The following is a 24,827-nucleotide window of genomic DNA, read 5'->3' on the forward strand; positions in this document are numbered from 1 at the left end:
ATTATCGAAATTTTATTTTAGTTTATATATTAAGGATTAATCATAATTATGTATAATTATGTAACGTCATAATTAAAAATAAAAAAAGAAAAAAAAAAAAAAAGAAAAACTTCATATTTGTCTCTCTTTTTAGATTATTCTTCACAGTAAAAAATAATTATACGAAGAATTAATTATTTTTTTTTGCAATATTATGATTAGTTAAAAAAAAAAAGAGAAAAAAGAATAAGAATATCTAATCTCTCTTTTGTCTTCTTCATAGGCAGCGGGGAGGGGGGGGAAATGAAATAAAAAATTTGTTCATATGTGTTTTGACAAGAATACTTTGCAATACTTTAGGTTGGGACATCCTATGTAATAATTTTGCGTACGAGCGGATGAATAAGTAAACACAATGCACAAACTATGCTGACTTAGTAAAATGTGTATTAAATATATAAAAATGTATATATATATTTATTATTATTATTATTATTATTGTTATTATTATTATTATTATTATTATTATTATTAGTTTTATCGTTTTTTTAATTTTTTACTTATCTTAGAAACATTATCAAACAGTTGGTATATAAAATAAAACTAGCATTTGAACGTATCGTTCCGATATAGAGTATTTATTAAATTATTACAGCTAATGTTATATATGAGAATACACAATTTTTACACATACAATTTTATACATATACACACACATACGTACACACACACACACACACACACATACACACACACACACATTTGTATAAACTTGTTTCTACTATTTTATACACCTTCACAAATAAAATTAAATTTCTCTCATCCAAACTGGATCAAGTATTTCAATAGCAAACGATCTCACACACATGCGCGCACATCCATACGTGAACAATAATTCTCACGGTATAATTTCAATGAAAATAAAAACGTGACAAATAAATATACTTTATCTAAAATGCAATTTATATAATAATATATATTTATATATACACAAGCAACGATAAATTAATAATTAATTTTAATATTTATGTTTATATATTATAATATCGCACCCACGAATTATCATTATCCTCATCTTTATAATTATTGTTATTATTATCATCCAGAATTCTTCTATTTTTTTTCTTTTTAATATCACCAAACGATGAACACTGTGACACGACGCTTGTACTTAATTACACGTACATTTTATCGCAAAAGAAAACAAAAATGTTAATTCGCAAGTGAGTTTTCATTTACTTTAATTATTTTTCTATGTTAAAAAATGTTCACAGAAATATTTTCGATACTGTCTCATACATTTCGATCTAAAAAAAAAACATACGATTATAAAATATCTTTTTTTTTTTTCTTGAATAAAAAATTGATACATGCATTAGTTTAAAAAATCAATCGTACTCTCCTTATGATATATTATTTTAAATGGACGAACAAATCTTTTTTCATATTGCGTGAAAATGACGATGAAAATTGTTTTTTATTCATTTATTTATTTATTTATTTACTTATTTTTTTTTTTTTTATTATATTTATTCCTTCTTTAACATTTAAGTATAATATCACTATGTTATTATTACTTTATATTATCTCATCGTCATCACATATTTGTTCAATGAAATATGTATGACGTATATGCTCGTTGTAAATTATAAATTCTAACAAATGTCGCATTCCCGCGATACTTTAAAAAATCACAATAGATACTTTTTTTTTCTTATAATATTGACTTTTCTTTTTCTCTATTTTTTTTTTGTTTTGAGCATTGCAGTTTTATTTTCTTCGGTGAATCGTTCGTTTCTTTTGTTTCCTCTCTTCCATTGTTCAAATCAAATGACACGACAATGGCTTTTTCATACATATCGCAACTTGTTTGTTTATTTCTGTTTGTTTGGTATTTTTTATTTTTTCTTTGTTCTTTCTTTTTCTTGTCATCACAGATTTTTCACCGTCATCCTGTAAGAGGTAATAAAAATGCTTCTACTTCGGGTAGAGAGGGGTTGGGGCAGAGGGTACGGGCGAGAGGATATATCATACAAAAAATATTGCGCGCACTGCGCGCTGATATAAAATATATTCTCATGTATACTGTACAAGCAAGCATACGTTCCTCTCTTTTATGTTAGCCTAACACGTCTCGTTCTTATAGATAGATAGATAGATTGATTGATTGATTAATTAATTAAGTAATTAATTGATTAATTAATTAATTGATTAATCGATTAATTAATTAATTTGTTTAAATATTAATTCGACATTTATACAATAAATAGTCGTGGCTCCGTTTTTACTACATATGTATGTATCTAAATTTCTATTTTCGTTGCCGCACAGTACACAACACAACAACATCAACAACAACAACAACATACACGCACGTCCCTTGCAAACTTTTCTTCAAAAGTCTCTTTACTCATTCGTGAAAAAAAAAAAAAGAAAAAGTGAAATCATTGACTTTGGTATATCGATATATATATTATTATTATTATTATGTATATTCTTTCTTTCTTTTTCTATTATTATATTTTTTATTCTTTGTTCTTCTAAATTAATAACTTTCCTCGAACGAGGGAGAATCTTAGGGTGAATCCGAAAATTCTAATCTTTTTCTTTTGTTTTTTTTTCCTTTTTTCGAATCGACAGAATTGTTGATCTGGATTTGTGATGTAAATAATTCTGGTGTATTTTATATATGGGATTTTTAGAATGATGTTAAAATAATAATAATAAAAATAATTAAGAATTTCTTAATAGCTACATGTGTGTTTATAAAAAGAAGACTTTTGTAATGTTTGCAATTTATTTCTTTTTTCTTTTTTTAATTTATTAACGCAAAATGTAGTTTTTGTTATCGTTATTTTTATAATAATAATAATAATAATATTAATAATATTAATAATAATAATAATAATAATAATAATAATAATAATAATAATAATAATAATGATAATAATAATAATAATAATAATGATAATAATAATAATAATGGTAATAAGTATAGTAAATAATAATAATAATAATAATAATAATAATAATAATAATAATAAAACAATGATACACACAGGATTTTAAAAGTTGCCAAGAATATTTGTCGACTTTTTTCAATTTGAGAACGAAGATTTCAAATCTTTAATATTATTCTATATATGTGTGTGCGTGTGTGAGTGTGTTTATATTATTTAACAATTATTTAACAGTATCAGAATTTTCGAATCCACAATGTTTTCTCGCACGACAGTGTATTACGAGTATTTGAAAAGAAAGTATATATAAAAAAAAACAAGAAAAAAAAAAGAAGAAAACTATTCGCGTATTCGTCAGAAAGCGTATAAAATACTATACATAGATACTAGAGGTTTACATTAAGAGGTATACATATACATATATAGGTATATAATTACATTGAGCGATACTTAACGATAACATATATGAAAGTAGTTTCGAAAAGTAAAATGGACAATTTTTTTTATCGGATATCGTCGAGTTGTATAATTTTTTTTTTATATATATATACTTCGATAAATTATCATAGCGAGAGACTTTTATTCTTTTATTTTTCGACGTAAAATATGCAAAAATTTTTATAAAACTTAATAATAGTTATACTTTGTATTATATTGTATAAAAAAAGGTGTTTGATATATAATAATTTCCCGAGTGGCACACATACTTTGAATGTAATTTTTTTCTTTTTCCTTCTTTCCTTGTATAATTTTTGTATGTATAACGCGTATTAACGCGTATAACGGGGATAGTTGTCAAACACAATACTTAGATATTTTCTTACGTACAATTATCAAATTTAACAAATATATGGTAAACGCGCGCAAAGAGAAGAAAAATACTGTATCGTTTGAATTTTCACCTAACGCGATACGTTATATGAAAAAAATGTATATAAAAGTGTACAGAAAACGAACGAGGATTTCGTAAAAAACCTAAATTCTTCTTAATCAATAAAAATATGTATATATATCGTTTTTTTGAAGATACATACTCGCACACATACACACATATATTCACACACACACACACATCTCTCCCTATCTCTCTCCCTCTCACACTTTTTCTCTTCGTTTTCTGTGCTCGAAACTTTTCAATCAAAAATGTCATCGTTTATCGCCTCTCTGAATAGCATGTTAAAATTCAGTCTTAGATATTTTATTAATCGTCATGTATGATTTTTGAAATAGGTATAAAGCAAGATAGAGAGAGGAGAGAAGATAAGAAATAATCTACGTTTGTTCTGAAGCTACGATAAATTATTATACCAGTTAGAATTTCTTTCTACTTTTTTTTTCTTCCTATACGCTGACCATCGGTTACGTTCATAGAAAACGTCCTTCATCGTTACAATATTCAAAAAGTACGTACTAAATTTATGGTCGCAAATACATATACTTCATTACTTTCGTGTCAGTATATATATATATTAGTCGATAATTATAAAAGGTGACTAAATAGAAAATGAAAAGAAAAAGAAGAGAAAAAAGAAAAAAAGAAACACAAAAACAAAAAAAAAATTAGGTTATCGCGCAATTCGTATGACAATGACCTTATTGTGTAATTATACGAATTACACAATAAACTAATTTTTTTTTTAAATTTATGATTCACTATTAAACCACACTTTCATAATTACCAGTTCATAATATATACATATAATATATATATATATATATATATATATATATATATATATATATATATAATATTATATATATATATATAATTTCGTCGAGAGACGGGACTGCCAGGCACCTTTCGATCATTCACGCGATTTTAATAAGGGTTGCAAAATAACGTTGAAGGGAAGAATCAAAAAATGGAAATATTTATTTTATTATGTAATTTCTATCAAATTGTAATTCTAAACGTGATCTTTTTAATAATCCAAAATTTCAAATTACAAATGAAATCTTTCGACATTTAAAACATATTATTCGATAAATTTAAGAGGCTTGTTCTTGGTTAAGTTTCTTGGTTCTTGAAAGAATTACTCAAGAAGTTAGACTTTGATGGAAAAAATTAAAAATAAAAAATGATATATCGAAAAATTGCATTTACAATTTGTACTCTTCCCTTAATACTTAGTTACGCGTGATAAATAGTGTTATAATATAAAAAATTAATTCATAGATCGTTATAATTCCTCAATTTTTTTATTTTTCGACATTACTGCGAAGATTCCTTTTTCTTTTATTCTTAATTTTTTTTTTCGGATATAATAAAAATCTAACAAATTATTTCGTTATATAAGCGAATTGATACGGGCATGATACCGAGAATTTTTTCAAATTTCTCTTTACGATGTTATCAAACGTATCCACGGATGATCCAGCTTGAAAAGGATTTGTCACCCGACGAATATGAGCTTATAATTTTATTTAATATTCATTTTTTTCTTGTTTTTTTCTCTCTTCTTCTTCTTTTTTTATTTTTCATTTTTTTACAATATTTCTCATTGACGATACTGACACACATACATGCACATACATACATACATACATACATGCATGCATTCATACACACACACACACACACACACACACACACACACACACACACACACACACGACGCAACGAGTTTTCATAATTCATTTTACCCTTCGACTTTCTAAATTAAAAATGAGAAAGGGCGCATATTGGCAGAGGACGTGACGTCTTCAAACTTTGGACGTTTAATAGTTGTTCCAATTTGCAACTTTACGATGTTGTTTAAGCAACACGGTCAGGCATCGGTCTCTCCTTTTAACCTTAGACGTGCGAAGTCCTCGAATACGATGTCATCGTCACCATCGGCTTCCCTGTATAAAAAAAAAACAAGGGAAAAGGGAAACGAAAATGAAGTGAAATGTTAATAAAAGAAATGATAAGTAACGAGACGATATTCAAGAAACAGAGATTTAGACAAATATTGAAAAAAAAAGATTCAAAAATAAACAAAAAAATATTGAAATGAAATGTTAATATTTTTGTATTGAAATATTGTGAGAAAATATTTTTTATCTATATGATATAAATTACAAACAATTAAATATTTTCCATACAAGATATAAGATTATGAAATTGATCTAATTGTAAGTAATTTGAAATATTAAAAGATATATTTTATTTATATGATATTTTGAAAAATTTTTTAATTACATAAGAGAATATATTATTTTTTAAGAATGAAAAGTATCAACTTTGATACTTTTATATTTTTAAACGAAAAATCTATGACAGTATACTTTCATAAATCATGTTAATTATTTATATAAAATATATTTATATTTAATTTTATTTCAATACAAGACATGGAATTAAAATTAATTCGTAGATGTTTGCTCGTGTTTCTCAAATAAATTACAGAAAGGATAAAATAAAATAAAATAAAATAAAATAAAATAAAATAAAATAAAATAAAATAAAATAAAATAAAATAAAATAAAATAAAATAAAATAAAATAAAATAAAAGAAAAGAAAAGAAAAGAAAAGAAAAGAAAAGAAAAGAAAAGAAATTGAAATCGAAATAAAAATTCAAGCAGACTTCTTACATACATAAATCTAGATTAAATCTCAGGAAAATTCTATAGGTTCTACGTTAACCAGAAATTTTCTACACACACACACACACACACGTTCGATCAAAATGGTAATGGGATTTGAAGGGAAGGAGCGAAAATGGTTCGGAATTGGGAGGTAACTTGATAATAGTCGTGGCTTACGTGTCCAGTTGGATGAGGTTGGTATCGAGCGGTACCTCATCACCATCCCCTTTATTCGTTGGGCTTGGAGGTGACGTTGACAGAGTTGATTTTTCTTCTTCTGGTTTAGGATGCATCAAAATAAATGGCAATTCAGCAACTAGCTCGCTGTTAAAAATCAAATTACTTGTTAACAATTTTTTTCGATGTCGGATTAAACGAGTGTCCGAAATTCGATCGATGTAAATATTTTTAATTAATATAATTCTTTGTTTTGATTTTTTTTTCTTTTGATTTCTTATGAATTTGTTTCTTTTTTTTATCCTCAATCAATTTACTTCATAAAAATATCAACGATAAATTACTAATTTCATCGAGTTGTCGATCTAGTTTTCTCTTATCCACATCTTATATATAAAAACTAAATAGATTTAAATCAGACAAAATAGAGATAAGATAGATTGGAAAATATTTTGATATAAATAAACGAATAAATAAAATATAATTAATCGATTAGAAAAAAAGAAATTTTTAATTATTCGATCGCTTCGTTACTTCAATTATGTTATTTAAAAATGATAATTTTTTTCATTTCCTTTTCTTTTTTTTTTTTTACTTACCCTCCGAGTGCACCAAGACAGAGTTTCACTTTGACCTTGTACTGGACGATAATTCCTAGGTTTTCGCGTTGTGATGGGTCTACGACGCTGCGATTACGATACATCAACGATTATAAAGATTTCTTGATTACATAACAAAAAAAAAAAAAAAAAAAAAAAAAAAAAAAATAAAAAGACGTGGTAGCCTGACGTGCAAGTTATTAGCTGGACGAACATGCTAGCAAAGAATGTGGAAATATTTGCAAAAAGAGCAACGTGTACGTATTAACACTAGAAAATTATTTTATACTTTTCTTCTTATTGAAATTACAAGAGAAAAAAAATCTAGAATTATATGAGTGAGTGTGTGTGTAAATGAAAATTTGTATTCCTTTATTTTATTTTTCTTCTCTAGTGTTAAAACGTAGAGAGTAAGAGGTCAATGGACAAAAAAGAACATTTTTGTTAGGATTGTATGCACGAAAGAAGGAAAAAGAAAAAAAAAAAAAACAGAAAAAAGAAGAAAAAGAAATTAACGATTTAACAAATAATACATAAACAGCTTACGATTTCTCTTTCGGTTTTTTCTTTTTCTTTTTTTTTTTTTTACCTTCACTATAAAAACGTCAACTTTGAGAGATAGTAAAAAAAACTAACAAAATATTCAAGGGTTAATAACATCTTTATATAACACACACGAAGAGCGCATGCATTTTTAAAGCAATCAGCGTAATGCACTGAGGTGAGTGCATAAAAAAAAAAAAGAAGAAAATAAGCACAGTGATGGAGATTTTGGTCCTTTTTTTTTTTTTTTTTTGATTCTGTTCTTTCCTTCAGTCACATTATTACAGTTGCCCGCATACTATACAGGTAGATTATTTTTTTTCTCTCTTTGAATCTTTTTCTCCTATTTATAATTCACTTCGTTGTATAATGGATTTAACTTCGTTCGTTTATTTTTTATCCTTTTTTTCCTCCCATCTTACGAGAAAAATTTAAATTTCGCGCAAATACGATGACTCGTTGATCACACATATACGAGAACATATGTATAATCGAACCATAAAAATTAATATTTCTTCCCCGACATTCCAATCTTCCGAGACAAGTTCTTTTTTCGTCGTTTGCGTTACGCACATCGATCGGACTTCCTTCGAATGAAACGTGTCAGCCGGTTATTCCATTGCTTTGCTTGCTATCACTTCGAATCTCGAAAGAATAAAAATGCTGAGGTGAGAAGCCACGCCTTTTTTTCAGTTTTTTTTTTCTTTTCATGAATTAACGTATACACATCAGGTCACAAAAATGTGCGAATACCTTTTAAAATTATGTTACTCTTTCAAGCCTTAGCGAAGTGCGTTGTTATTCTTTGTTTTTTTTTTTTTAGTAGATATGAAGAATTTAACGTTCTACAAGAAAATGAAAAAGTAAAGAAAAAAAATTAAAAATTAAAAAAAAAAAAAAAAGAAGAAGAAAAAGAACTATCGTAGCAGCGATAAAAAAATGCAACTATAAAATATATAGTTATATATTGTTATAATAGTTTCTTTTTCCTATAATAGTTCACTTTATATATATATATAAAATATAATAATAGTAATATAATTATATGTACTTATAATTACTATAATTATATAAATAATATATTATATTTATTTTCAGTTTCGAAAGGTATCTAATTATTTGTATGACCCGCTATATATACTTTTCGACAATACATATATGTGTCTAATGAAATAATATCTCGAAAATTCAATAATTTTTTGACTCTTCCTCGATTAATTTTATACTTTATTGACGAAATTTCGATTATTCATCGATGAATCGTACGATGAATAATCTTCCTTTTTGATAAATAAATTTTTATACGAATGAATAATAATTTTGAAAACGAATAAAAGTATTGATAATATTGTTGATAATAATTATTATTATCAATATTTTTGATGAGTTTCTCGGATAAATTTGTCGACGTTCCCGCTAAAATCATATAAATTCGCTTAATGGATATACTTGGTATAATATGACGCGCGACGTGATACTATTTCGAGAGATTATCCGTTGTTATATCTAATGAAAAACAAGGACAATAAATCATAATTCTGATGCCTCTTCGACGTTCCTTTTATATTCTAACGAAAATTCATATTACTGTACGTTTTAACGTAAGAAAAAGCATCAAAGAAAAATTACGTAAGTGCCTACGAAATCTTAAACTATCTCCTTTGAAAATTAAAAATTTGCGGAAGAAAAGAAAAAATGTTATTTTTATATACGAAAAATATAATTTTGATATGTATTTATATTCTTTTTATTTTTTAAGTTTTACGAAATGTACGTTATGTGATACAAGAAAAATTGTACGTCAATTTTTTTAATTAGCTTTTAATAAATAAATAAATAATTTATTTTTTCCTTCTTTTGTCTTGACTTACGAGAATATCCTAGATTTTTTATACGCGCTTAATCACTAAAGTTTAGAAAATACCTGGAAAAGAGAACGAAATAAAAATAAAAAAAGAAAAAAAAATATAATTAGAAACAAAATGAACGTCGAATAAAAGCGCTCGATCGTGTAGAGATAGAGCGAGCGAGCGAGCGAGCGAGCGAGCGAGAGAGAGAGAAAGAGAGAGAGAGAGAGAGAGAGAGAGAGAGAGAGAGAGAGAGAGAGAGAGAAATAAATACACCGTCGATGGTCCCATTCTATAAGTAAGAAAAAAAATTAAACCACATGTAGATTTTCATTGCAATGAAAGCGAAGCTTTTTACCCAGCCACTAAAGAAGCGAGCGAAATAGATAAAAAGTGTAAGAGAGAGAGAGAGAGAGAGAGAGAGAGAGAGAGAGAGAGAGAGAGAGAGAAAGAGAGAGAGAGAGAGAGAGAGTGAGAGAGAGAGAGAGAGAGAGAGAGGGAGAGAGAGAGGGAGAGAGAGAGAGAGAGACGGAGGCCATAGATGATTTCCTTTTTCAGCGATTGAGAAGAAAAATTTTCTTTGGTATGTGAACGAATAAACGGCACAATGTGAACATGAGGATCGAGATAAAAGTTTTATCTTGATTCGATCGAGAAAGACGGCAAGAGAAAGATGAAAATAAAAAAAGAACACGAGAGAGAGAGAGAGAGAGAGAGAGAGAGAGAGAGAGAGAGAGAGAGAGAAAGAGAGAGAGAAGGAGAAAGAGAAAGAGAAGTATAGAGAGATAAAGATATACGGATACAATGTATCGCGTTATATACTATATATATAACACAAGTTTTGAATCACTTCGAGTATCATTCGAAAGCTGAAATTTTTATTATGATCATTTGAATTAAGATAATACTTAGTAAAAAAAAAAAAAAACCAAAACAAAAAAAAATAATTTTTGTGAAAAAAACTTCTTTCGAGATTATCAAGAGACTATAAATATATCCTTCCGATAAATACAAAAAAATAAAAAAATTTTTAATTACTTTAAAGAATTTCTAGCCATCGAATTATTATCGATCGTGATTCGAAATTCTTCATACTGATTGCGAGAATCATTTGTAGACTAGCAAGAAAACAGAATGAGAGTATGTCGAATATCCATTGCTAACGTAAAAAAGACGTATGCACGTTACACTTTATACTTATGCATATATATTTGTATATGTATATGTATATGTATATGTATATGTATATGTATATGTATATGCATATGTATATGTACTGTATGCATGATGTATTCATGTATATATGATATATATTATGATGTCTCATTTTAATCGCAAGCAGCGTTTATGATATTCTTACAGGGTGCTGGACGCCAGATTGGTGTCCTCGTCTTTGAGTTGGCCGTCGAGGGCGAGCCCCCATTTATCTTTGTTGTTGGCGAGAAGCGGTGTCAGGGAGAAGACTTTGCTCAGCGTGAAACCCGGCCCCACTGGGCATCCCTCCCTAACAAATATTTACAATAAGTATCATGCCGTTTATATATAATCTGTTCTTGGACAAAATTAGAAAGAAAGAGGAAAAATAGATTAAAATGAAAGAGAGAAATAGAGAGAGAGAGAGAGAGAGAGAGAGAGAGAGAGAGAGAGAGAGAGAGAGAGAGAGAGAGAGAGAGAAAGAGAGAGAGAGAGAGAGAGAGAGAGAGAGAAAGAGAGAGGGATAAAGATAGACAAACAGACAAAGTTGAAAAAATATTTAATGTTGAGGTAATCAATGAACTCGTTTGAATCTCGAATTTTATCTCATCTAATCTTAATTAGAAATCGCATTAGAATCTCATTAAATCTCTCCTCTCTCTCTCTCTCTCTCTCTCTCTATCTCTTTATCTCTCTCTCGTTACAACGAAATTCACGATCTATCGCATGTTAACAAATTAATTATTCCATTAGTGCAGATAAAAATCCAAAAGATTTCTTTTTCATAATGGATTTCGTCTAAGAGAGAGCGAGAGAGGGGAAGAGAGAGATTTATAATTCGCAGTAGTAGGTATCTATATGCAAGAGAATTATGTATGGATGTTTTACACGAGTAAAATTGGACGGCACGTTATTTTCGCTTTGTATTCGCCAGAGAGGACACGACGGTGAGCGCTTATAATTGGAATTTTGACTAATTACGCGTTGTACCACCTTGTTTTTCACCCTTCCTTTCCTTTTTTGTTTTTTTTTTTTCTTTTTTGTTTTTAATATCGTTCATAGAGACATGCACGGTAATGAAAATTCACATTGGATGTACCTATGCATCGTTTTTCTTTCGTTCGAAAGAAATTACATAATTGATATAAATTTCAATCGGGCTCCCTCCACTTACACTTATAACGCCATATTCAACTATGTAGGACTATAGATAGAATTATCTACTTTGTCATGTGACATTAAGCTACAAAACATCCAATCATATCAAACCTCTAGTGCACCACCAACGTATACCAATGTGCAGCACGTATGTATGCATGTGGACACAAATGTATACGTATACATAGTAAAATATCCCACAGCTTGTGTGTTACACCGGCATACATAATATCAAGAATAAAATATACAGAGGATTAACGATAACAAGGTGTGAGAGAGAAAGAAAGAGAGAGAGAGAGAGAGAGAGAGAGAGAGAGAGAGAGAGAGAGAGAGAGAGAGAGAGAGAGAGAGAGAGAGAGAGAGAGAGAGAGAGAGAGAGAGAGAGAGAGAGAGAAAGAAAATATAGTATATGTATATTGAGTATCGTTTTAATATACTGGATTGATAATACAGAGGCGTTAGAAAGAAGTGCATTAGTTATCGTTGATAATCAGAAATAGGAGAAAAAAGTGGGGGGTGTGTAGGGAGATATCTATATAGACGAAAAAACCATCACCGATCGTGATCAATAATCAGGTATATATATATGTGGTAACAGGCCACCACGCAAAATACCCCAGCACAAAATCACCAATAAAATAAACGGCATTCCATTCTCCAAGAAAGATATATATATATATATAATATATATATATAATATATATATATAATATATATATATAATATATATATATATAATATATATATATATGCGTGTGTATATAATATATATATATATATATATATGTGTGTGTATATATAATATATATATTCATTCTCACGTTATACAAATTTACTTTTCATAAAGATCACAAAATCGATGGAGACCTTAAACGGGTTTTTGTTCTATTTTTTTTCTTCTTCTTCCTCTTTTTTTCATTTTTCTTTTTTCTTCTTGTTTTTTAACAATTTGTCAAACAAATATTCCTTGAAATTATAAAAACGTTTGATCTTACATGTCAACTATGTGATTTGTATAGACACATAGAGTATTTTACAAACCATCGTTGCCAGTCTCCATTTTCTTGAAACCTTCCAAAAAAAAAAAAATCGCGTTCTATGTTCGAGCACACACTCACATTGTGCTAGATGCGAGGTTGGTGTCCTCGTGCTTAAGTTGACCATCTAGAGCAAGACCTCGCTTGTCTTTGTTGTCGGCAAGCGTCGGCCTTAGAGAAAAGACCTTGCTCAAGGTGAATCCTGGCGCTACCCCTATACTGCCAGTGCAATCATCTTATTTTCCTTTTTCATATTTTCAAGATTCTAATATAAAATTCATTTTATACCTAGCATAGGTTGGCGTTTTGTGATATGTTCGGAGAAATGCATAAAGAAATTCTAAACTATCTATTGGCATTCTATACCATTCTATTGGCATCGTCATCGATTTTATAGATCGTGATGAAAAAAATGGATTACGATCGATTTAGAGCTTGAGAACAGATATACACTGTTAACTCTATCACTATATCTGATTTCTAAATATTTCATATTGTTGAAATAAATTCGATGACTCGATAAAAACTATTCAAATAATATTAAGATACCCAAACATCAAAATTAAAAATTTTAAATATTAATCCGTTTTGTATAATCTTATCTATATAACATATAGATATTAAAATTATTATATATTATGTTGTGCGTATAATACTATTATGTATCTTTCTTTGCATATTTTACATTTTGTTATTATTACCATATTATTTATAAGTCTAAAAAATGTTTAGGATAAGGTTTATCTGTTCCCAAACTATTGAATGATTGAATGTATGTATAATAAAAAAATAAATGAATAAATAAAATGAATAAAAAAATATATATATATATATAAAAAAAAAAAAGAAAAGAATAGATCGAAATCCTTTGTTTGTTTGTTCGTTCATTCATAGGATCAATTATTTGCCGTAAAGCGATATAATGAATCCATAGTAACGTTTATTCCGACGATTATTATCGTTATCGTCTTCATCATCGTTGTCATCCTCGTCAAGATAGAATTAACTGGAAGGTACTCACTCGCTTTCAGCTTCAGCAACGATGCACTTATATTGCGCGGTTGAAAACAAACAAATGTCTGCAAACTGTCGCACGGAAACCTTTATCTTTTTAACTGTTCGATTACTATTGTTCGCGATGTGCACGTTAATGGCTATGTTTTCGCCGTGATGATAAAGCTCCTTATCAAGAGACGCCTCCAAGTGTAGCTTGCTAGGCGACATCAGAAACTCTTTGCTGACCTCAACGTACGGTTGCTCGCCTTGCTTAGATGGTGCATACATGATCTTCCGTATCGCTAGCCTTACTGAATTTCTGCAACAATCAACGAATAAAATGTTCTCATTACTTTTATATACGCAAGAACTCTTTTAATAATAATTTATTTTTACTAAACAATTGTTTACGATACGACTTGTATTGATTTGCTTGATCTTAGTGCATACTCTCAAATGACAAATGAATAAAATAATTTTTTTTTTTTTTTTTTTTACTTTTCTGATAGGACAGTTTTGAACAGAACATATCACTCGAATGCTTAGATTAAATATTTAATGTAATTAAAAATAAAAAATAAATAAATAAATAAATAAAAAATTAAAAAAATTTTTCTTTGGATATTAAAAAGAATTAAAAATACTTACAAAAAAATATAATTAAAAATAAAAAAAGAAAAAGGAAACAGATTGAAATCTTTTTTTCTGTTATACAAAAAAATCACCAGTATTAATTCCATCTTGTGAATGTAATCGTAAATTTTTAATAGATTCTATTATGATACCTTTTATGGGGTTTGTCGTCCTGAGTTTCACCCACGAACGCCTTTAGCTCGTAATCGACGCCGCACGGTTTACCGTTGTCACCAGGTGCTGGCTGTAACGTCACCGAGGCCGGGCAATGTGGCGGCAGCTCGAAGTAGAACGGATAAGCATTACTTCCTAATTTCTTTATTAGCCTCTCTTGTAGACGCGTCAACTCTCTGCGCGGCTGACAACTGGTCACCTGAGGATATATCTGTTCCGCAGCGAGATAAAGATCCTTTCGGAAATAAAGTCCAAGCACGTCGAGATCGTCTCTTCCATATTTAAACGCTGCCAAAACATGGCCAAAAACTTTCCGATCTTTCACGTAATCCGGATCAATGAGCACTATACCGTCTGCAACGAAAAAAGTTACATATAGATATTATAGAGCATGTGTGCATGTGTATATATATATATATATATAGTCATCCAAAAAGGGTTAAGAAATAATTCAAAATTTCACATTTAACCTTCTGCACTATAATCTCACCGCTGACGTGATAACACTATTTTTTTCCTCTCTCTCTCTTTCTCTCTGGAACTCTTGAATCACCACTGACACGTGACACTTCATTTAATTAATAAGACAAATTATAGTGGGGAAACAGTTTTATTCCAAAATTACATTTCCAAGTATTCGTGCACTTATGTACTAGAATAGATAAGATATAAAAAAAAAAAAAAAAAAAAAAAAAAAAGGGAAAACTGCATAATTTGCTTATGAGAATAAAATAGAAGAATAATACTATAGTGCAAAGGGTTAAATAATGATAAACTTCATTGTATTTTGGTAACATTACGTATATATTCAAATGCTATCAAATTGTACGATCGTAATATTTATACTTTATAATCATACTTTTTTATATTGTTGTATATGTATTATTTTAATTACAAAGGATTAAGAAATAAGTAGTTTCTTTACCGATAGGATCAACGTGGGTTATGTGATCGACGAAGTCTCTCTTTCCAAGGTAAACAGTGATTTTGCCGTTGAGACTGGACTTTTTAAAGACACGGGTGGGTTGCCGTCTGTTAGCACTGTCCACACTGTCCATAGCGCATATCCAGGGGCCCGAACTGGCCCCTAACTCATTTGAGTTCTCAATGTACGAGAAATCTAGCCTCTAATTGTAACACTGCAAAAGATAGACGATAGAAATATCATGATTGATGATCAAAAGTTTTCACGGGAATTACAAATGTTTTTCTTTAATATATATATATATATATATATATATATATATATATATATATATATATATAGAGGGGAATATAACGGTTGATATGATATTCTCAATGGGAGATCTAGGCGCATGAGTAATACCTCATGCTGCATATAATTATTTACAAAGCCATACATACATGCATGCATACATACACATATATATATATATATATATATATATATATATATATATTTACTATGGAATGCATGCGGATGTCTATATCACAACGGAGAGCATAACAGGTATGGAACTCTGCTGCATAAAATACGATTCATGATTAGTGTCAAGTATACTTCCCTAACCGTGCATAATACGTCTATATATATATATATATATATACACATATATATTTATATATATATACATATAATATATATTGTTCATGTACGTATGTACAGAGTTATTTATAAAGTATTTTAATTCTCGTCAGGGTCCACCGAAGCACAATTTATCTAACTTTTCTTGCGTTTGATAGCAACCCGCCATATTGCATGTGTATATGTATTTGCAAGAATATATATATCTACCTATTACTGCTATTTTTCCCGACATTTACGAGCGAAAAGTTTGGAGATTTATGGCACTAGGTATTTATTAGATAGTTATATAGTAGCATAAACTCAAGAGACAAACGAATGTTATAGACGTGAGTATCGACAATGTGACGAACACAGTGATGTAGTAGTAAAATGCAGTAAGGCCGATTTGTGTCAGGATTGCGTTCTCGATAAACATGACGCAAACTCAAACTAACTCGAAATTTTAATTGACACAAGTTTCTTCGATCGCCAACGAATAGTAAATCCGTGTATAATATTATAAACTGGGGAAAAAGAAACGAAATAAGATCTCGAAAACGATAAAATGGCAGCAGTACCTCATTATAAGGATAATCAAGATTCTTACATTTTACATGAAACATGTGCAAGCTAACAAATACATTTTTATTGTATTATCTGTATATACACTAATATGTGAAAAATATACATAAGAATTTTCCCTCAGGATGAAAATTCGTTTGCAAATTATGTATCTTAATTCATATTTATGTATGTATTAATGTTTATTCATAAGTCTCTCTAGAAGAGCGTACTAACGTCAAACGACCTAGTTGCACGCTAAAATAATGAATTCGTTAGTTAATAATATGTATATAATATGTAGGTATGTATATTTATGTGTGCACATGTGTATATGTGTGTATATATATATATATATAAATTTTATTATACACAATTATTACGTTTTGTTTTGAATATCTCGCTTTATTTTTATTTTCTTTACAATAACATTGCAGATAAAAATGAATTTTTCGTAGGTGAGAACATTTTGGCAAATTAAGTAAACCAAGGAATATAACGACTACAATTATATAACGTTACAATATAAAAAAAATTAAATGTATACAATAAATGGGAGTTCCCTTTCTATTATATAAAATGCATGCACGAATCATATCTTCTTAATGATGGAAGATAAACAAATAATATACAATACATATATCTATTCTTTCTTTTTTGTGGTTCGTGGTCAAAAAGTCGGAAAACACGTTCTTTAAAGAAACTGATAAATCATATGACGTATGTATTTACATATGACGTCTTTTCAAGCTATTGTAAATAAGAATAAAAATACCAATTTTTTCTTTCATTTTTTATCAAATTGATCTTTCAGAGAGAGAAAGAGAAAGAGAAAGAGAAAGAGAAAGAGAAAGAGAAAGAGAAAGAGAGAGAGAGAGAGAGAGAGAGAGAGAGAGAGAGAGAGAGAGAGAGAATAATAGAGAAGGGAAGAGAGAGAGAGAGAGAGTAATAGAGAAGGGGAGAGAGAGAAAGAAAGAGTAATAGAGAAGGAGGGGGAGAGAGATTCCGTATATTGTCTTTGAATATATAGTAGACTTGGAGAAAAGAATGAAAATGCGATGGAGGCGCAGCGTAGCATGATCATCGAGACGAGAGAAATTAAATTTCTCGTCGGTATTACATCGTTACCCGAGCAGAACCGAAAATTCGAGAGCAGTAGCGAGTAGAGATAACGTAATTACGAAGCGCTACGTGTAATTGGAAGAATAGTTCGTTCATTAGGCGACGTTCGAAATTCAATTATCGTTCGTACTGCTTTGAGGTACCATCTTAACGGAGAGTGTATGGATATTCGACATTTTTTTTAACGATCATATCCTATTTTCTCTCTTTCTCTCTCTGTTTCTCTTTGAGAATATGAAATTTTTCAATTGACTTATAAAAATTTTAACACGTTTAAGTAATACTTTCTCCATTCGGTAAACGAACGAGCAAATGAATAATTGGAAAAAAAAGAGGGGAAAAAAAAAAAGAAAAATAATAAAACGAATATCCCGCTATTTCGTTATACGTCTTATTTATATCAACTTTCTAGGTTTCTCCTACGAAACTCACTTTTCCAAGATGGCCGTCATAGTCGCAAAAAAGTAAGTAGAGAAGGGAGGAAAAGAAAGTAATAGGATTTTCCCTCCTTTTCATTAGGCGTACTTTTCCATCGATTTTGTGGCAGGCAAGCACCCTTCTTACTAACTCGAAAACCACTTTCCTTCTTCGTAATCACTATCGAAGGGAAAAGCTGTTTGGAGAAAAGAGAGGTGGTATAACCTCTTGAGAAGAACAACACAACACTTTCTCTCGACGTTAGCGAAGTGCTGCCTTTATCCAATATAACCTATTTTTCATTTTTCATTTTTTTCTTTTTTCTTTTTTAATGTGGAGTAATTAAAATCGTTTTAAAAGGGTTCAAAAGTAGTTCTTTTCCCATTAACATTATACAGATTAGATCGAAAGTTTCTATTACGTGATTTTTAAAAATCCATTATATTTATTTTTTTTTTTTAATCTTTTTTTTTTAAAGGCTTAAGAATAATTTTTCTTTCCATTTCTTGAACTTGTATAATAGTTTTATATTTTGGGAGAAAAAGAAAATTAACTTTAAATGCCTTGGAAAAATGTAACAAGTGATTTTTAAAAATCACTTAGGTACTTTTGATTCGCCCTATACATTTTATTTCAAAATTAAAAAAGAAAAAACAGGAGATATTTATCAATAATTATTAATATTAATACGACGTTGCGAAAGAGAGATAAGAATCGTTTGCGAGTATCATATCACCTGTGGAATTATTTCGATAATTATCATAGATTGAATATCCATAATAATTCAATGAATTCAACAAAAGAGGAAACGGAAAAGATGATAAGGGGAATTTCGCGATCAAACGATTCCATACCATATGTGTATGATTTTTGCTCTCTACTTGCAGTGAACTACTCGATTGTTGGGTGAATATAATTCAATCTCTCAATTAATGCCATTACTTTGCGCAACGCTTTCCGGGATAATGACGAATATCTTCCGGTTAGATCGACAAGTTACTGCTTCGTATTCCTATTTCATTTTCAAGGAGCAAAGCCAAGTGTTTTTCTAACTGCGGAAAGCACAGGCTTCTCTTTATTAAAGAGGTCATGGCTGGTGCGTAGCAAACCACGAAGAGGAAAAGTTACAATGAAGAAGATGAAGAAGAAGAAGAAGAAAGGGGGAAAAAAAGAAAGAAATCAACAAGCATACATCGAGGGAAATATTACTAGTTCGTCTGTATGGTGCGTACGTATATATTGCGTAATTATTTTTACGTATTATAATTAATTAATTATTATTGATTCGTACGATAAACGTAATGCAATGGCGAAATCAAAATCTTTTTAAACTATATGAAAATACGTACTTTATAAATATATCCATAGGGCGTTAAAGAAATTACAATAAACGTCTCTCTCTCTCGTGGGGTATGAGCGTTGTAATTAAATAGTCACGAAGAGAAAAATGATTAAACGACAACCGGTAGGGGAGGGTGGAAGGAAGGAAGGAAGGATCATCCTGGGGATTGTTCGAACGAAAGATAAATTGTTTTCACGACACGAAGAGGAAAATGCAATATAATTGAAGCTATTATTTCTCTTTTCTCGTTCTTTCGCAGAAAATAATATAACCTTCACCGGAAAACATCCATTTGTCACGTTATAGTAAGGATCTCCGTTTGAAAAAAGCTGAGTCTTGTTGTGTATGTTTGTGTATATATGTGTGCGCGTATATATATATATATATATATATATATATATACACATATGTACACACGTATGTACATACGTATAATTCGCCTCATTGGCATATCGAGTAACGAAGGGTGAACCACTTTTGCTGGTATTAAAATTCAAAGCATATCGGATGCTTTGCATACCTCGCTCCTTTCCTGATCTCTCGCCGTGAAAATATTGCAGGATGTCGAGCGATGAAAATGTACGATCGATCGGTCGCCATAGCGCATCGACGAGAATAAAATTGCGCTGAGAGAATTTGACGCGGCACGAATTTCGATTCAAAAGTACTCGAATATAGTTACTATCTTTCTCTTCTATCTTCCTTTACTTTCTAAACAAGCATTCATTGTATCGGCATTAAGAAATCGGAATAATTGATTATAAACATTAACGTTTCAATATTTGTATTCAAACAAACGAGTATTAGAAATTTTTATTCCGTAGTTTCTAGAAGGTTACTATCGATGTTTTTATCCAAAAACGATTTTAATATTTGTAACATCACGAAGAATCAAAAAGAATCGTAATTTCGATTTAAAAGTATTCGAATCTTCCCCTCTCCCCCTAACCCCTCTTTCTCTCTCTTTCTCTGATTTGTTACTTTCTAACCAAGTATTTTCATTAAATATTTAGATATTTAATTATGAAAATATTTGTTGTATTAGAACATCCGATGCAGATAAATATTTTGATTCAAATATACCGCGCAATTTTAAATCCCTAGTTTTTAGTTACTATCGATATTTTTATAAAAAAAAAAAAAAAAAAAAAAAAAAAAAAAAAACATAATATTTGTAATATTACGAAGAGCGAAAGATGAGAATCGTATTGCGAATTTCGCAATGGGACAGAGTGTGTGTGTGTGCGTGTGTGTGTGTCGTATAAGCGAGCGTTATAGCTCGTCGCGTCCAATAAAGCACCAACGGAAGTCGCGAGTGCGATCCATTGTGTTCGCTTGGGGAAACATCTAACGTGGTTCACCGCGCAATCGTCGGACCGCATCCAGTAACGACGACAAAGAGAGAAAACTCGAATCTACGATAATATCCCTTATCGCAAAAAATCGTTTTTGTTTCTTTCCGTCTCAACGAGGAGGAGTTTTATTTATCCTATATTTCAGTTCGATATCTTCATTCCGTCTACGTATAATTTACATACATTAGAGGAACTCTGTATGACGGATCTATCGATCGATTGATGACTGTACACCGACAATGAGACCGAACGATAAATGTATCGATGCGTACATTTGAATGAATACATGCAATAATATTAAAATTATATTCTGATGATCATAACAGAGACTGAATTGATAAATGTGTGAATCTGTGAATCGATCTTTACTCTTAAGGAAGTACTCGGGGTAAAAAAAAAAAAAAAAAAAAAAAAAAAAAAAAAAAAAAAGAAACAAAAACTGAAAGAAATAAACGAGAATGTTATAAAATAAGTAACAAGGAAAGAGAGAAAAAAAAAAAAGAAAAAAATAAAAAAAGAAAAGGGTGAAAGAGAGAAGCGTTTGTCGATTCTCAAGAACGAACGCGTTGTAATTTTACCGGGAAAAGGTACACGGCTTGCCTTTGTATCTGGTGGAACTCTTGGATACGATGCAGAAAGGAAGAGAGAAGAACGGAATACAGAATTCCGTAGCTTTTGAGAACACACGATTTCAAAGCTTTTGCATGTCTCTCTCTCCTTCAGTCACTCCCTATATTATCTATGTCTCTCTCTCTCTCTTTCTCTCTCTCTCTCTCTCTCTCTCTCTCTCTCTCTCTCTCTCTCTCTCTCTCGTGTTCCGTAACTCTCTTTTGAACCTTTAGACGCGACATACCACGATCTTCACTCACTCGTCTCTTCTCCATCAAATCCCTAGTTTTAACGCGACACTTAGAAGACCCTTGGAGTTACAGTAACTTCACGAATCTAACAGCATTGGAAAGCTTCAAAAATGAAAAAATATGCTAATAATTTTTCCAAATAGATAGATATTACGAGTTCGACGTATCTATTTATCTATCTATCTATTTATCTATGTATTTATGTATGTATGTATGTGTATATGTATGTATGTATATATGTATATATGTATATATGTATGTATATACGTAGAAAAAAAAGCCAAACGATCGTGAGTGATATATTTTTTAGGGGAAAAATCTACATACATATATCAAAAAATATACTGACTTGATATATGTGATATATTTACTTCAGTTTTATAGAAAGACGTATTATAATATTGTATGTTACACACACACACACATATATATACATTACATGAAATTTTATTAATGAAACTACTTGAAACTATTTCATACATTCATCCACTTATATAGTGTCCTTTACGGATATGTATTTAAAATTTAAATAGAGTTTATATTATCGATATATAATATGATATACTTAGATAGCATTGTCACGTGATATTAAATCCATACGTCGACATTATTGGTGATCGCTAAAATGTCGCGGATAGATATTAAGGTCGAGAGTTACTAATATCGTACGTATTATAACTTTACACATATCTTTGTATTGATGATACGCTGCTAGCGATAATATTACACCTTAATGCGCAATATATCATTTTCACGGGATTACGGCAATTTGATACAGGTCGCAAATCATCCGAATGAATTTTGCAAGGCATTTCACCGATCCAGACCTCCTCCTATCCCCACCTTTTACCCTTCCCACGAGATGCAGCAGACAGTATCTCATAAAAATAATGTTCGCACATCGTCGCAGGAGAAATACACAAATATATATATATATATATATATATATATATATATATATACGCACGCACAAACACAAACAGCAAACATGAGGTTTAAGCTATCTCGAGTATATTTTAGAGGCGATCTGTTTGCTCGATTGGAACATTTATCTCTTTCTTTGTCTTTCATAAGGGAATGAAAGAAAGAGAAAGAGAGAGAGAGAGAGAGAGAGAAAAGAGCAGCCGTTGATGTCGTCACTATTCAAAACGATAAATGTAAATAATACAATTTTTCAAATCGAGAGTTGTCTGTTAAATTCTTCTTTCGTAAAATAAAAATACAATATATATTTTATCCGACTTAGTACAGATCGCACGAGATACATTTATATCGTTTTATTTCAATCTTCTCTTTAGACGAGGGAATGGACGAACGTATTTTCTCGCGATAGAAATGCGAGGATCTGCGACTTCGCTTGACGTATGATTGTTTACAGTGTCAGCAAGGAATAGCACGTAACCGCTTAGTATTCTTAGAAATTCACCTTCAAGACCTTCATATGAATTTGTGTACTTCTACTTGATAGAGAAAAGTCTTCCGGAGGGAAGGAAAGAAAAGTTTCAAGAAAAATAAAGCACTCCATCAAAGAGGTATAATTGTTCTATTAATCTAAGCATTAAAGATTTTACATATAGTTTTATCTTTAACGTGAGAATTTTTTTTATTTACGATGACAAACTAATTTTCATTTACGATGACAAACTAATTCATAAGGCTATGTATATTTTCTGACGTAAAACCTGTTTATGGTCGCTATATTCATATATATATATATATATATATATTTATTTCTCTCTCTCTCTCTTTCTCTTTCTCTCTCTCTCTCTATCTCTGTCTCTTTCTCTCACTCAATCTCCCACTCTCTCTCTTTCTTTAATGATAAAATTTGATATTTATCAATACTATATTACGATTAAGTTGTTTCAGTTGTTTCTTTACAATTATATATTACTTTCAAAATATCATTTTTATGTTTTCTCTTATGCTTATTATCGTTCATGATTTTTAGAATAAAGAACATTAATAATTACTTAAGTAAAAATACATACAATAAGTAATAGATAATGGAAGAAATCTGTAAAATCTTTGTTTTATAAATTCATATAGGATTTAAAACGTTACAAGTAAATAACTTTGTATACACTAGGAATATATTTATGATTTACTATTTGAAATTTGAATGGTAGTAATATTAATATATTAATATTTAGTTACTATTGATATACTAGCTTTGAAATTTCTGAATTTGTATGATCAAATGAATTGTACAATTCCTGAAATGAGCACTCCTTTTTTTGAATCTATTTGATTTATTGAATTAATTTGATAACAATTGATTTTGAATAAATCATTGATTAAATATTTCAAATACAAATTACACTGATATATATATATATATATATATATATATATATATATATATCAATATATTCGTTGATATAAAAAAAGAGCATAGCAGGCTTACCTAATATTTTCTGGCGTTCAGTCGGCCCACACCCCTTTCCCCGAGTAATCTCAATCAACTGTCACACATAAAATTCACTGTCGTGAATTAGTTCGTTTTCTTTTCGTTTTTTTTATTTCTTTCTTCTTCGACACTAACACGAAATCGCGTAGAACGATGTTTCGTCCCTCACTTATCTCAATAATGTAAAAATTATGATGAAGCGGTTCGTCAGAAACACACTCTGACTGTGATTACTGCACGACTATTCTAAATACGTCATGTCCTGAGAGACTAGCGCCTCTCTGCAGACGCCGTACTGCGTTGTGTATTGGAAACTATGTAGAAGAAACTTTCATAGCGATGTATTTATAAAGGTTCTCGCACT

At 29.8% G+C, this 24,827-nt stretch overlaps 1 protein-coding gene and 1 long non-coding RNA gene across 5 annotated transcripts; one reads left to right on the forward strand and one right to left on the reverse strand.

Moving 5' to 3' along the window:
• Positions 1-5,602: 5,602 nt before the first annotated feature.
• Positions 5,603-24,770, reverse strand: krz (beta-arrestin protein kurtz). Of its 4 annotated transcripts, XM_035873240.2 has the most exons (9): positions 24,461-24,770; positions 15,794-16,007; positions 14,847-15,222; positions 14,087-14,380; positions 13,147-13,284; positions 11,037-11,180; positions 7,287-7,373; positions 6,688-6,834; positions 5,603-5,783 (listed from the first exon to the last, which is right to left on the reverse strand). In XM_035873240.2, exons 2-9 carry the CDS (start codon positions 15,924-15,926, stop codon positions 5,708-5,710), a joined length of 1,395 nt encoding a protein of 464 aa, XP_035729133.1. In that variant the 5' UTR covers positions 15,927-16,007; positions 24,461-24,770; the 3' UTR covers positions 5,603-5,707. The 4 variants fall into 4 exon arrangements, with proteins under 4 accessions (XP_035729133.1, XP_035729134.1, XP_035729135.1 ...); XM_035873241.2 differs by lacking the exon at positions 13,147-13,284; XM_035873242.2 differs by lacking the exon at positions 11,037-11,180.
• LOC118444709 (uncharacterized) lies at positions 18,526-20,088 on the forward strand. Its single transcript, XR_004839050.2, has 3 exons — positions 18,526-18,543; positions 19,384-19,720; positions 19,865-20,088. It is a non-coding gene; the product is annotated as an uncharacterized LOC118444709 (long non-coding RNA).
• Positions 24,771-24,827: the final 57 nt, after the last annotated feature.

Source organism: Vespa mandarinia, chromosome 10 (genome assembly GCF_050613455.1).
Source record: "Vespa mandarinia isolate Hongniang chromosome 10, ASM5061345v1, whole genome shotgun sequence".
Classification (NCBI taxonomy): Eukaryota; Metazoa; Arthropoda; class Insecta; order Hymenoptera; family Vespidae; genus Vespa; species Vespa mandarinia.